This window comes from Rhinolophus hipposideros (genome assembly GCF_964194185.1).
Source record: "Rhinolophus hipposideros genome assembly, chromosome: 13".
Taxonomy (NCBI): Eukaryota; Metazoa; Chordata; class Mammalia; order Chiroptera; family Rhinolophidae; genus Rhinolophus; species Rhinolophus hipposideros.
In genome coordinates this window covers 75,708,319-75,723,906 of record NC_138059.1, presented here as the reverse complement: position 1 = coordinate 75,723,906, position 15,588 = coordinate 75,708,319, and the positions used below count along the sequence as shown (strand labels likewise).

General features: G+C 46.2%; 1 protein-coding gene across 3 annotated transcripts in view; it reads right to left on the bottom strand.

Annotated features, from left to right (window-relative positions):
• NECAB1 (N-terminal EF-hand calcium binding protein 1) overlaps positions 1-15,588 on the bottom strand; it is a 71,555-nt gene that overhangs the window by 29,657 nt on the left and 26,310 nt on the right. For all 3 annotated transcript variants that reach the window (XM_081069916.1, XM_081069915.1, XM_081069917.1), the window contains exons 4-5: positions 10,722-10,747; positions 9,024-9,121 (exon numbers count right to left, since the gene is read on the bottom strand). In XM_081069916.1, the coding sequence (XP_080926042.1) occupies positions 9,024-9,121; positions 10,722-10,747 (124 nt within the window). The remainder of the gene's footprint in view (positions 1-9,023; positions 9,122-10,721; positions 10,748-15,588) is intronic.

The following is a 15,588-nucleotide window of genomic DNA, read 5'->3' as shown; positions in this document are numbered from 1 at the left end:
AACTCAAAGGCACAACTGACAAGGAAATAGCAGTAGGTCCCTCTTTCTTCCAGTACCGTGCATTTCCTGACGTGGTAAGAGAGAATCAGGGTCTATCTATCCCCGTCATTATTAACAATATTTATGTGGGAAAAAAGCACTTGGAACTGAGAACAGTTACCTGAATATGGCATCAATGCCCTTTATATGACACTTACACGATGTCTCTCTGTCCTCCTCACACTTTATAGAACCAGCATGGAAATCTGTTTCTAAGATACTCTAAGAATATTGCTCGGCGGCACCTGCCATGTTCTGCCACATTTACAATCTTAGTTATAGCTCTCAAAATGAGAGAACAGAACAGAAAATCAGGACCTCAAGATGTATCACAGACAAAGCCATTTCGTAGACAAGTTGCAACCTAATGGACGAAGGAAAAACCCAACTGTGAGCAAAGCTGATGCTGGCCTGCAGCTTTCTAAAAGACAGCCCCCGATACAAAACACAGACTCACACGAGCACTGGGATTACAGCAGCTAAACCCTTCTTCTTTGCAGGCCCCCCACGCCCTCACCTGCTGGCCACCGCGCATCTGGCCCCTTGCGGGGCCCTGACTGCCTCTGGCACTGGTGGAGCCCGGGGGACTGGAGACAGGCAGTCTCCCTCCAGGAGCTGCTACATTCAGAACGGTATGTTGCCGCCCTGGGCAGGTTCTTCGGTGGCAATCCCGTGAGTCTGCTCCCTGGTCACCTTCTTCCTAGTGCCCTGCGTGGGCACTCAGTTTGGTGCCCCCACCGTCCAGGAAGGGACTGCTGTCACCCCACCCCTCTTCCCTTCCAGCTGATTCATGCTGGGCACACACGCTCAGCTCTCTTGCGAGCAGGTTATGTATTCAAACATTTCCCGGGGCCTTAACCAGCCCTTGCACAAGACACCTCAAGACAGTCAGGGTGACAGGCAAGTACAAAGTGACGGGCGCGACCACAGTGCACTGTCCCTCACACATCTGCTCATGTCACCTCCCTGCCACCATTACGTGACTTCCATCCCACCCTCTGCCAGCAACTCTGCCCACAGATCTTCTTTCAATTTCAACACCGTGTACTCCGGCAGCGTCCACGTCAACTGGACAGAGCGAGGTGTTCCTAGCTCCTGTCCCTACTGTGTGTACTCGGATCCATTCCCACAAGTGCATTCCAAGCTCTGCATGGCACCATTCTGCTCCAAGAGCCTCCGGAGGCCCCTTCCCTTCCCAGCAGGCTGTCCTGCTGTCCCAGTGACTGAACGCAGTCATGCTGAGACAGCTTCAGTCAGTGTAAACTCGAACCCTCTTTGAAAGCTGGTACCCCCGAAGTACTTCTTTAAAAGCTGGTTTTAGAATAGCCATCTTTACTATTAACTCAAACACAGAGAAGGTGTTTCGTCACACCCTGTCACACATGCTTGTCACACTGCTCATTAAACACCCATTTGTGTATGTGGCCCGAGGCACAGTTCTACAGGCAAAACACAACTGACTCTCAGTACTTTTCAGCATTAATGGCACTCTGCTAAGACAAGGAACGGACATGCAGGTCAGAGTTTTAAAAACCAACTGGGTTTCTTTTAATGGAGGCAGATATTAATATGAAAAGCAGATAAAGATTCTCTTCCCCCACTCCATGTCCACACCCAGAGTAAAAAGCTGACTGCTTCGGCGGTTTGAAAGATACATGCACAGATTCTTTGATCCTCTTCCCGTGAAGAAGTGGAGTTTAATTCTTCTCCCCGTGAGTGTGGGCTAGATTTGCTGGCTACACCCTCATGACAACCTGAGTCAGAATCACTCAGCTACATAACTTCTGGGTTTCCGACCCTCAAAAACTGCATGAAATGACTATTATTTTGGGGGGAAGTTTGTTACCCAGCAGGAGGTAACTATAACAACTGACAAGTCCGAAAATATTTTCTCTTCTATCCACCCAATCATGACTTTTGTCATTTTTTAAAAAAACTGACTAGAAACCATGGTAACTTCAAGCCAAGGAGAGCTAGGAAGAAATTCACAGGGCGACACTTTGAGATTTTTGTCCACATCTTGGCTGTGATCTTGAGTGAGTTACTGTACTGTTTTTTGGCCTCAGTTTTTTCAGACATTTACAGGAACAAAGCAGAACCTACCAAATAAAATGGTAGAATTCAGTAAGATACGAAAGGTGTTCACCAGTCTTTACTAAGTGGTCATTGCTCAATAAACGCTAGCGGTATTATGGCATTCTTATCATTTGGTTGAAAAACAAAAGCTAAGCGGTTGCGTGCGTAGATGTTCCATCTCACAGAGTAAAACACACAGCCAGCACGGACCCCTGCGCGCACAAATAAATCACCTCCTCGCACGCTGACAAGTTAGGCCACGTGCAGGGCACTGGGCGGTCCTGAAAAGTGAACGTGACCCATAACAGGACTCAGACGGAAGTTGGTCCAAGACACCGGAGCTCTAGGAGTGGGTCACTTCTGAGCCGCACCACAGCCGAGACCCCACATCTGTGACCCTGCAGGTCTGTTGGCGCTACCGGCCATGTGCTCGGGCACAAGCGGCTGGCCACAGAACTAATCTTTCCAAAGGGGACATCACACAGCACCGGGTGTCCTGGGGCCACACAGGAGGACCAGTGTGACGCCCCACACACTCATTCTGTTGTAAATACACTATTCAATCAGGGCGCTGGCAAACTGATCCTTAAGACATAGTGTTTTTGCAATGGAAAACAGGAAAGGGAAAAACACAACTTCGACCTCACAGTAACTGATGCCTGTCAGACCTGAGGAATACAGCACAGCCCAGTTTCAATGTTTCCCTCTACATGCAAAGAATGAGTCACCTCCAGCGTCAGCCTCACGACAGAAAGAGCCACATGCTGCGCTGCGGAGCCCCCAGAAATGTCTGTTCTCACTTGTCTCCCTTGTGCAGCTTTAACGTGCCAAATATCAGCTATTCGGGAGCAGGGAGCATGACGGCGAGTGTGGTTCAGATCTGTACGCCTGGTGACGCAAACTGGCTTTCTGTCTACATACAGTGTGTACTTGGTACTCACACTTCACCAGTTGAAAATTAACTCCCCACTTCCACTAAGAACATAAGTGCTCCAGTCAGCAACTTAAGAAAGAAAAACAAAGGTTTCCATAAAGGAAATGAACAGCTACTGAAAACCACAGGGGCATGACAGTAACCACTGCAGCTCCTGCCCTCATCTTCTCTCTGGTTGTGGTGGGGGTGGGGGTCCCAGGTTTGGCAGGACTGATGGGAATGCCTGGAAACAGAGTGATCACCAAGACTCTAACTATCACAGTCTAGGAATTGGTTAGTGTGGTTTTTTTTTTAAGTCCTTTCAACTCAAGATTATTTGCAAGATCACTGCCTGCCATTTGCATACTCCTCAAGAAACAGTAAATAAGGTGTAATGTGGCCAAGCTGACCCTTTCCATCAACAAAAGCCATCACTTCGGGACGCGAATGCGAGCCTCTGACAGAACCAGCCCCCAAACGGCTGGCTTTAAAAGGTGAAAGAAAGGTCCTTCCCTGAAGACTCTTCTTTCTCCTTTCTCTGTTAACACCCCGCCCATCTTTGAGGCTCACCTCTTCTGAAGTTTTATCTGACCACTCAGTTAACAGATTTCTGTTTTGAATGTCAAGTTTATTCATGGCCTATATCAATGTACTGGCAATTAAGTACATTATGTGTTCACTGTTGTATTATCACTGCTTTTTTTCTCTTCCAATAAAAATAGATAAAGAATATGTTAATGTTTTACGAGTCTGTACGATTTTGTGACTTAATCTTTTAAAAGTCATATGTGATATTGTGAAAAATTACCTTGTTCCTCTAGTATGTAAGATTTTCAGGTGCAGAGTCATAATTTATCATTATCTGTGGCACTGAAGTAGAAACTCAAAATTTATGTAATACAACAGGCACATAGTATAGCTTCCAAGTTCAGATGAGAAAGATGGGAGGTGAGTCAGAACGCGACACTGCAGATAAGATGGGTTGGTTCTGCCACTGAAGTGGCAATGCGTCTTCACCTTCAAGCTCATGAGGTCGGCAAAGGAAGATAAATGGCATGTCACAGAGCAGCTACTCAAGACGGCAACTAACCCAGTTAGTCTATACACAGAAATCCATCATTCTCCAACATGCCACAAATTTTAAGCTAGGAATATGGAGACGTAGAGCATTTATAAAAGCTACAAAAATATAAAATCATCTATAAAGTGACGTAAGGAGAAGTAAAGGGAAGCTTGAATAAATTTAGAAACAGATATGCACCTGCATGGGAAGGCACAATGTTACCAAGAGATAGTTCTCTCAAAATTACTTTACAAGTTTAATGCGAATCCAATAAAAATTCTACTTAGAATTTGAAAAAAATAATTATAACTCTTATGAAACTATGTAGAAATGGTGAAACAGACAAATCTGTTTGGAAAGAACAGTCATCAGGGTAGACGTGTACTTTCCCAAGTTCAAATACACCTGAGTTTTCCAGCATGGAGCAGATGTGGTCAGGACACAGAGGTGGTCCGCCGAGAGAGGACGTGAGCTCGAACACAGGCCCCACCTGGTGTGTTCGGCTAGTGAACGTGGGTCTCCGGAGGCAATGCACCAGGAATGAAAATGCCAGATCAGCGTCACTAGGGGGCTGTTTAGGAAAAACCAGCTGATCTCCTACGTAGACGCCTGTGGACCCTCAGAAATCTACCTACACTCACAAGTCCACCAATACTTTTGCCTCCTGTTCTCAAAGGTATTAGCTCATCTTTGCATATATTTCACTCTCCTAAAAAGGCCAACATCCCTTGTTTGACATGGGCTGCAACTTCCTTTGCTTCCTAATTACAGTTCCATCTATTTCTCTGATGACGATAGAGTGTATTTAAAAATGTGTGAACTTCCCTTGCCCAGAACTTTGCTATGCACCATTCATCTTCTGCTTTCAGTGTTTAATTAGTTTCAGCATTTAATATCATCTCCTGTCTGCAATTTCTTTGATGTGTTCTTCATGTCACACTCATCTCTGGACACCTATTTGTTCATTTGCCTAAAACAAAATTAGAAATAACTTTATCAGAGGAGTTGGAAGTCTCCAGCCTTTGCTGGTCCACAGCTGAACTCTGAAGAGGTCAACTGTTTCAAAGACCAAATGCCTGTAGCACGGGAAGATTTTGTGCCATGATGCAATTCAGAATTGCATATTTGTAACATGTCCCATACTGGACCACATAAGCCTTTAAATTAAAAAGTTTCACATGAGAATCACTAGGTTTAAATCTCACTAACTTTATGACATCAATAAAGCATCGAAGTACTTTGTGACTCAGTTTCCACACTTGTGAAATGAGCATGTTTCCACTCGCTACCGCTCCTCGCCAGGGCCCTGGGAAGCACAGAGGACAGAGAGCACCCTGAGCCCTGACCACTCGCAGGCTCGCCCTGACTGGGGCCGGGCACTCCCTCACTGCTCACAGCCCACAGGCCTAAAGTGCTAAGGAGGAGGTCACACAGATTCTGTCTGTGGCTCAGGTAGGTCAGGCCAGGTGCCAGGACCTGGCAGGGCCATGCCCATGGCTAGAAAGTACGAGTGACATGGCTGCCAGGCGGGTGCCAGCAGCTCCTGGGCCCACCCAGCTTCTAGGGAGCTTCGTCCCTCCTGTCCCAGCCACCACCTTAATGACCTCCGCCTGAACTATTCACACACTCCTCTCTGAGCCATAGTGGTCACCTCAGTGCCATAGTGTCTCACCTCTGACACCCCACAAGCAGACTCATGTGAACTGGTCAGGTCTCTGACCTCAGTCCTGCCCCTGGCCGCCCAGACAGGGGTGGCGAGTCCCTCTGCCCTGGACGCCTGAGTGTGCAGTTCTGCAGACCTGTCGGGAGCACATGGGCCGTCTAGGGGAGCTGCCTTTCCAAGGGCCCGGGTCCCTTCTGCCAGCAGCGGTACAAGTCTCGCCGAGAGGGAAGGACGCTAAGGCTCAGGCCTCACGGGCTTCTCCTGTTCTCCTTCCTAAACACACTCCATAAAAGACCATTTCAAGGAACACATGGGATGGCAAATACGCCTTGTGGAAAATCTTTTCCTGTGCTTGCTCCGAAGGCCAAAGATATTTTTTTTTTCATTTTATGTTTGGAAATAGTTAAAAGGATTATAATGAAATGCTCAGGATGAAAGTCCCTGCCTTTTTGAGCTTCAGAGGATGTTTCACTATTCCCCCCATGGTATGATTTTAGCCCCTACATTTTACCTGAAGCAAACGCAATTTTTAATGATAAATCCTACATAGTAATTATAGTAATCAATAGTATAGTAAAAATAATCAATGATGTTTTCCCCAGATATGAATTCTGAGACCTACTGCTATTTCTCCTCCTCCTTTACAGTAAGAACTCTCCTACATGAAAACACTGTGATGTCTCATTAGTGAAACGAATACAGAGCCCGGGGAGGCCAAGAGGCTAAGTACACGGTGAGAAGAAGAGAGGAGAGTTGCGGTTGTTGACATGAAATTGTCTACAGATGCCAGGAGATAAACACCACAGACCCCAAAGACAGGTAGGTGCAGGAGGCGAGGAAGAGACAGGCTCAGGGGTGCTGGGACTCGTCTGTTCTTCTTACTATCCCTGAAGATGTATTCCAGGATGTGCTTGTTTGAAGAGTAACTTTTGGAAGAAAACTATAAACTACCTATATTGTAATTTTGGACCTTTTCCCAGAGTCACTGCGCAAGGGGACCACAACCCCCTGGGAATTCTGTTACTCAGCTTGCGAAAAGCTCCTGTCAGCCTTCCCACAGGCGTATGGAACACAACCCAGCCCACAGGGAATGTCAGCGTGGGCACGAGACGTCTACCTCCGCACAACACAAAATGGTGATGTGGGTAAGTTAGCTTCTCAGGCCTGCAGGAGGGAAAATGAGCTGACAACCCAGTGGTTTTGTGAAATTCCAGTCAGACCGGTTTTAGCTACTCTCAGGGCTTTCAAATGACCCCATGGAATTTGACCTCTGGTGCTTGTTCCGGAAATACAGCGAATCACAGAAATCTAGCTAAACCCAAGGATGGATAGGGGGCTGGGGCTCGGGCAGCAGGAGAGAGGAGGACAGTCATGACGACAGGCTGTATCTGTCCTGAGTTCAAGCTGCATGGTCGGAAGCTGCTTCTTCCATTCTCTGAACAGCAGACAGAGGTGCTGCCAGGGACAAACCACCAACGGCTGGAGTTTCATTTCTCATGAAAGCCCAGAACAGCCAGCCCTTCCTACTGAGATAGGACTTTTCATCTGGGTAAAAATATACAGAGATTCTTAAAAGGAAATGCTCGATTTCCGCCTCGGAAAGGTCACTGTGCTGGACGCACCTAGAGGACGTCAGCTGCGCAAAGGCTGGAAAACTGTCAGCCTCCTGAGCTCACTCATCTTTGAGCTACAAAGAACCTTTCCCAATTTTATTTTTAACAATTTCTTTTCTTTTCTTTTTTTTCATGCAAAGACCTTTTCCCCCCCGGGTTGGTAAAGATTGCAGCGACCACATGTCCGTTTGCTTTTCCGTTTCCACATTTTGTTGCTATACATTTCCCATTAAACAAATCTCCTTTCAGTCTTTTTCATGGGGCCTCAGGCCAGCAGAGCTCAGTGTAAGTGTACATCTGCTGTCTTTGCCCAGAAACCCCACGCACGCTGTAGAACTGCATTTCTCGGTGTGCACCTTGTAAGGTGACATTCCTCTCCTCGCTTTCTGGCAAGGAAACTTCAGTTCTCATGGCGCTTGACCGCTCCATGCTGGTCAAGTCCTGCTCACTCCCCACTTCGCCAAATCCCCTCTGCACCCTCTGCCCACGCCTCCTCTGACTCTTGACTCTCACTGGCTCCATGCTCTCCACACGTTACCAAGAGCTGGAGTCCCTTACAGCTCGCGCTGGGTCCCCTGTCCTCCTCAGGCGATCTTCTGCCTACAGACGCCATCATTCAAGCTCTCTGCCTATGACTGACACCCACAGGCTTCTAGCCCCGTCTGGACTTCACCTCTCAGCTCCAGGCCTGGGTACCACAGGCTGGCTTGCATTTCCTTAGGCGCCTCAAAGGCAGCCTAGACTCCATCGTCTGAAAGAGAACTTTGGCTCTTCCCGTCTCAAACCCGGTCGTCCCCAGCACTCTCTGCCCAGGCAGTGCTACTAGCCAGGTACACAAGCTAAAAACTAGACTTCAGCCTGGACGCGTCCTTCTCCCACCCACCCCCACATCCAATCCTTTTCCAAGCTCTACCACCAGGATCTCAGATGTATTTGCATTCATTTATTTTTCTCCATATCTCTGTCAATACCTCCAGCCTCCCTGGATCAGTGAATTCGCCACCTCACTCACCTTCCTGATTCTACCCCATGTTCTCCACCCTAATTCCAAGCTAATTCTTGCATGGTCTTTTCAAAACACTGCATGAGTTTTCACAGCTCTGCCAAAGATAGTGGCTGATTAGTTTGCACTTAGGACTCGGGCCTAAACCCTTAGGTTTGTCAGCAATATCATGAAAGGTGTGTCCGCACCTCCCGCTCCTGTTTCATCGCCCACCACTCTTGGGGATTCTGCACTTCAGCCTATTGACCATCCTTATTTCCCTGAACGCTCTCTGCAGAATCTGGTTCTTGCTGGGCTAGAATTACCCTGTCTCTGATGGCTCAGGGTCATTCCCTGCAGCAAGAATCAGGACATCCAGACACACGCACCCACTGTGATGGGCGTCTGCACACTTGCTTCACATCAGGTAACAGCTGCCTGAACTGCTCCTATCTTGTATCCTCAGCACGAAGCACAGTACCTGACAGCTCGTAAACGTTTTGTAACTGTACTGTGAATGAACAAAATAGCTCATTTAATAGGAACAGAGATGAATTATCAGTGAGAAAAACAAATGGATACTTCTGACGCATTAGAAAATAGGTATGATGTTCATGAAAAACATTTTTCAAAGGAGAGATTTTATAGAAAAATAAACACCAACATTTCCTTACTTTTTTGGTTTTGCCCATTGCCTTCAGGATGGAAAGATTTAGGTCTTCAAGTGCTGATAGTACATTTTCATACTCGCCCAAGTGCTGAGAAAAATATTCTGAAAAGTAGAAGTATTGAAATAAACTCAAGTTTGCATTTAGGTAATCATAAAACAAGAAAATCAACTATGTATTCCATAAATGAGTGAAACAAAATGTCAGTTACACATGAAAACTGGAAGGTATTCAAATGAGACTAAAGAGTCACTGTACTTATTTCATTTAAAAATAAAAATCCTGGATGGTTTCCATTATTCTTGAAAAAATGTTCTTTCCTATAAAAATAGGAAAATATAAACTTGGGTCTAGAGACAAGACCAACCTAACAGAAAGTCCTATATTGAAAAGATCCAGAATTCTGTCACTACCATCTGAGGTCAGAAGCCCGCCCCACGCCTGGGAACCTGTTTTCAGATAAGCTGCAGTGTATCACTGTCTCTCTCCTGTGCCGCCAATGTTTATGGAACTAAAGTGAATGAAAGTACAATCACACGAAGCCACGGAGACCACCAGGCTAGACTTCAGCACGTCTAGTGGAAACTGCTTATGTTATCCTAGATGCACAAGATCAATGGACAGAGTTCACTTTAATAAGGAGGTACCAGCCTGGGACATGACTACGCACTACGACCTGCCCGGTTAGGAATGTGTAGTCAGACCAGACCATCCTGTGTGTGGTTACTGTAGGTTGAGATTTTCCTTCTAGGCATGTCCTCAAAATTTGGTTCAAAAAATACTCTTACATGACTTTTCTATATGCTGGGTGTTCTTTCGTCAACACTTAGCTCAGAACGTCTTACATACCTCACTCCCCCTCTCTGTCTCTGAACCTCTCATGTATGTTGGGTTCACACACGTATGTATGTAATTATATTTAGTTATTTTCTCTTGTTAATATGTCTCAGGTAGATTTGATTAGATCAGCTGAAAAAATCCAAGAGGGGCAGAGGGAAGTTTGTTCCTCCCTGACAAGACGAAACTTGGACAAAGGTGTTACTCTGTACACTTAAAGTGTAAAACTTAAAACCTTCCAGTTTTCAGAGAAGTATGGCTGTTTCAAATGGAACAGTCTCACTATACTCCATAATTTTTTCATAACAAAGAAATATTTGTCCTCAAAAATATTTGCTTTTCTGCATTCCTAGCCTTTGACTTTTGTTTCCACAAAGATGAAGAAAATAAGTGAGGAGGCCATTAAATCGGGGATGTGTAAAGATTTCTCTCCCCATTGAATCACCTGTTTTGCAAGTCACATTTAAAACTCCAGAATGCTCTAGGCAGGTGTGGAACTAGGCTGTTTTCACACACCAAGGGTCAGTTTTGCAAAACAGTAACAGAGAACCCTGCACAATGTATTTAAAGAGAACAAGAAAGTTGCGTTAAACAACAATTTTAAAATACATTCAAACTGCTGGAGAATTTACTCTTGTGAAACTAACGGTACCATTTTCACTAACAATTCCTCTCCCACTACCAAATTAATGAGGACCAGTTCTTTCTGCAGTGAGATACACGCTAGAGCAAAGCTCACTGATAAAGAAATCGCTTTCATTCCACGACATTATCTATGGCATTAATTTCAGGGTATGTGGAAATAGGACAGTGTTCTTTTTCATTCCAAAGCAAATAATGGATTTGATTGGTCTTAAAGACACTTACCACATAGTTCTTCTGTGTCAAGATTGCTGAAAAGGTGAAAAAACAAGTATTACTTTGGGAATATTTTTAAAGCTTTTCAATGGCTAAGTACAGTTATGCCCCCAACTATATTATGTTAATAGATGGCAGTAGCTATTACATTTTGCTTATAAAAGCCACATCGCTTAAGTAGCCAGTCATCAGTGACTAACAACGATGGCGCCGGATTCTGTCTCTGACCAAACAATTCCTGGGGCCTGGGGTCTGTACCCCCAGCAGCATGCCGGGAGCACTGCACACGGTGAGTCTCCGGAACCAGAATGGCCGAGTTCAAATCCTGACTCTACCAGTGACGGTCTAGGTCACGCTGATGACTCCGTGCCTGAGTCTCAGATCCTCAGCCCCCAGATGGAGAAAATAAGAATTTCTCGCTCACAGCAATGCCACAAGATATAAACGGGTCAGCACATGTCCAGCAGCTAAAAGAGTACGTGGCACAAAGTAAGCACTTACTGTTAGTTGTCATGATTCCCAACTTGGTACAGCTGCTAGAACTCCCTAAGTGCAACCTCTGAGATAAGTTTGATCCATCACTTATTTCAAAGGATTTCTAACACGTACCAAAGAGTTACATGGCTCAGTGTTTACATGTATACAACAGACACCCATGGCTCTGATGAAGAGAAGACGAGAGGTTAGCAGATACGACACATTCCTATAAGAAGAACAAAGCCTGACCCAGGAAGATGTGGCGCAGGGATGCAGAACGGTCGACATCAGGACATAAGTCAACAGAACTCCTAACATAACTTAAAGGAGAATACCCAGCATACTCATAAGAACTAAAGGGGAATTTAATAAGATTCAGCAGCCATTCCTAATCTAAAACATGTAACGGACTGGAAGAGAAATGAGGCTCTAGAAGCAAAGAAGAAGAGAGGTCCAGGGGATCACTACACTGAACAAGCGATAACAAGGAACGAAGAACCACCACTGCAATTCACAGTCAGTGTTCTGGCAGCTTTTCAAACAAGTTCCAGTCCTTCCCTGAAATTGGGAGCCTACGAAATGCACGCAAACATAACCATGACTCTTTGGAGAAACGTGGCATCAAAGCAAGAAATCAGGCAGGACTAAGACACAGGGGACGAGGCGTTCAAATGAAGGAAGAAAGTTGTCTTTACAGGGCTGGGACAAGAGGCTGAGAGGAAAGAGGCAGAAACAGGTGGAGAGTGGGACTGGAGCAGAGGTATAGCCTCCAAGACAGGGAGGTATATTTCTTTGTCTAAGCCTAAAATTAAAACAAAACAAAAAAAAGGAAAAAAAGGCAGAAATCTAACTGGTTCATACCCATGTCTGTTTTCTACTTTAGAGGTTTCCAAATCTGGCTGAGCACCTGAACCACCTGAAGAATTCTTTAAAATGCAGATTTCAAGGCAAAACCCTTAGAAATTCAAGACGTGGCTCAGGAGTCTCCTTTTTCAAAACGTTGCAAAGGTGATTTCAGTAAACAGCCTCTACCTTTCAACACGGCCTCTAATACATCCTCAAATCAAACAAAGAAAGTGTTTTTTTGGAAATGGAACAGTCTGCAAAGGACCTGCTGCATGGAAGTGGAGCCTGTGTCACAATGACACATGCCTGTTCACAGCGTGGGCGCGACAATCACAAACACAGACGTCCTGGTACTCACCACTGTCTGGCTCTAGGGAGGCCCGAGTTCCAAGCAGTGGGGACAGAGCGTCTTCTACACAAGTTGGGTCTCCAACTGCAAACATCACGTTCCAGCCGTGCTCTGTGGTAAGCCAGGCCCGGGGCCTCAGAGGCCGGGCTGGAGTGCAAGTTCTTGCTCGGTCACGGTCACGGGAGGCCCTCTGACCCTGCCCATCCACAGGCCATCGGTCCTCACACTTACTGTCATGCGAGGATTCTGGTCCTGCTCCCCTCACAAGAACGCAGGACATGGTGAGGCCAAAAAGGAACACCCACAGAGCCATGGATGGGGGTTTATACCACTATAGTCTCGCTGGCGGCTGGGATGGAAACACAGCAAGGAGGAACCACACGATCCTCAATCCGCCGTCCTCTTCTCTGCCAACCAACCTACCAACCAATCAGCGTAGCCCTGGCAGTTACATCAGTGGCTAATGGCTAACGGGTTACAGCTGATGGGCAATTAGCCACAGCTGACAGCCATCTACTACCCGAGCCAGCACCTTTCCAGCCGAGAGCCTGGAAACTGTTCTCTGGGACTCTGTCCCCACACTTACTCCAGTCAGCTCTAGTGCTGTCTCCTCCCTCAAACCTCAGCTCCATTACTGCAGCCCACTTCCCCGCTTTCCCAGTGGGGTGGCCTGGCACTGCTCAGAGCAGAGCCTCAGCCTTCAGGGTACCGGGAAGCACCTGGAGATCCTGTGCCCAATGCCCAGCCCGCCCCAGCTGCGCCCAGCGTGGCCCTGAGGTCGCACGTGTGCTGCACGTTCCAGGCCGCAGTGTGGCAGCACAGGTTAACGCCCCCACAGGTTCGCCTAGGCTCTGCTCCGTTCTCTGGGACGTTTGATTGCGCTTTCTACACCCCCAACACCGCCGACACCACTGGCCCGCCACTGGCCCACCCCACTCGCAGGGACTTGCTGAAGCTCCAGGGGGAGGTTCTCTAAGTACCTCGTACACTGGTGGCAGATGGCCTGGGGACGCAGTGCACGAAGATCCAAACAAGATGTCAAGTACAGTCCAAGGCTCTGATTTTGTTTGAACAGGTTTCAGGCACAAATACTGCAAAAATTGCATCTTGTATCAAGTATGAAAGTTGTGCATGGGGCCAGTATAAGGGCTTTCTCTTTTACAGAGACTCTTTATTGATGGAATTTCATATTTAGCAAAGCATCCAAGTTTTTCTTTAAATTTTAGGTTTGGACAAAGAAGTGTGCCGTTCTCTTTTCGAGGCTTCTCCTGTGCTCCAGGCCCCTTCAGGCTCTTCCATATCTTGATTGATTTCCTTGACATGCATGGGCTTAAATTTGTTCCGTGAGGCAGTGTCCTTTAGTTGGTGACAGTCAGAGCTGAGTGTGTGCTGGGCTCCCCCATTTACGATCTGTGCAACCTTAGGGAGCTTACATTTCTCAGCTGGTCCCTCGAGGACAGACTGGGGATAATAATCATCACACCTCCCTCAAAGGAGTACTTGTGAAGGGTGAATAGTAGCATATGTGACGCCTGTAGCCCTTTATACCCCCTGGAGTGGCAGCTCTGACTCTAAGGGATGCCTAAATAATGATACCTCAGCAGACCGGGGGGTGGGCTCTTAGTCATCTGCCATGGGACAGCACTTCCTTCACCCTCAGCCATGGAAATGATGACCTATCACAGGTAGGATGATGGAGCCAGGCCTAGGCCATCCTATGCCCAAGTGATGGTTTACGTTAGGTCAGGGCAAGGTAACACGTGTACGCCATGCTCTATTCCTCATGCCTCGCCCTATAGCAGAGGAATATTGCATTCTTGCTTCTTTGTCAGAAGCTCAAACGAGGAGGTGGCCCTGTGTGTCAGGACTGCCAGTCATCCGTGTTGATGACACGCATAAAAGATTCCTGTTACAATGCATACTGCAAAACTGGTGAACTCATGCCAGACCTGAAAGGTGATCTGATGAAAGACACTGAAACAGTAGCTTGGCTGTGCTCAGTGTTACATGAAAGCTGGCATGAAGACAATTAGGAATCATTCTGTGGTAATTAAGGATAAGCCACTTTCTGTTCACTTAGCTCAGCTTGATCTCTGCTTCACAGAATACAGGATATACCAGATGGCACCTCATTCTAGAAAATTCTGTGGTCTCCCAGCAATTCAAAGAAGATGTAAGCATCGCTTTGCTGGCTTTCTATAATCACTCAGGAGTATTCTACTTTAAAAATCAAGAACAAAGATGACACTCAAGAAAAACCGTCTGCTGTTTTGAGCAAAAACCTTTCCTCATTTTGGAAAATTTTTTCTAGAACTTTCACCAGACTAGTTTTGATGTTTCATAAAGACAAAAAAAATGCACGTCTCAAGAAAGTTAAAAAGAAAAAATCAAGCTAAATAAAAGCAGTTATACTTCAAATATTCTTTTATTGCCAATTATTACTTGAAAATTGCATAGTTTTCACTTAACTATATAGTACTGCACCTTGTGCTTTAAAAACAAACTTTTCAATTAATGCTATTTATTGTCTATTGTCTATTGCACAAAACACTATCATCAATGGGAGAGAAATCAGTGCCTGCTTTCAATAAGCTTTATTATTTTTTTGGAAGAACAAAGATAAACACCTATAGAAATGAAATTGTACTTATGAAGTGGCATGCTGAAAAGTTCTAACTGATGACAAAGCAAATCGTAAGCATTGTGACTATGCCTGGTAGGTGCTTTAAGATACGACTCAGAGTCTCCTCTTCCGCTTCTGCCCCGCAGCACTCACCATTACTGCCTTCTACTTCCGGGGACTAGGAGAAGCAGTGACCAGGCTGAGCACAGGCAGAGGGGGTTGTGATTGTTAATGTCATGTGTCATCGTGACTGCTCCACAGTGGCCATGGATATTGCCACGCATTATTCTGGATGTCTCTGTGAGAGTGGTTTTGGATGGGACGGCAGTTAAATGGGTGATCTGTGAGTAAAATAAATCACCCTCCATGGTGTGGGTGGGCCTCATCCAATCAGTTGAAGGCCTGACCAGAGAAAAGACTGACCCTCCCTCCCCCGCCCCCGGGCGACAGGGAACGCTCTAGCAATGGCCTCTGGACTTGACCTGCACCAGCAGCCTGCCAGCTCATCCTGCAGATGTTGGGCTGGCTGGCCTCCATAATATCAGGAGCCAATTCCTTAAACTAAATCTTCTATAATATAT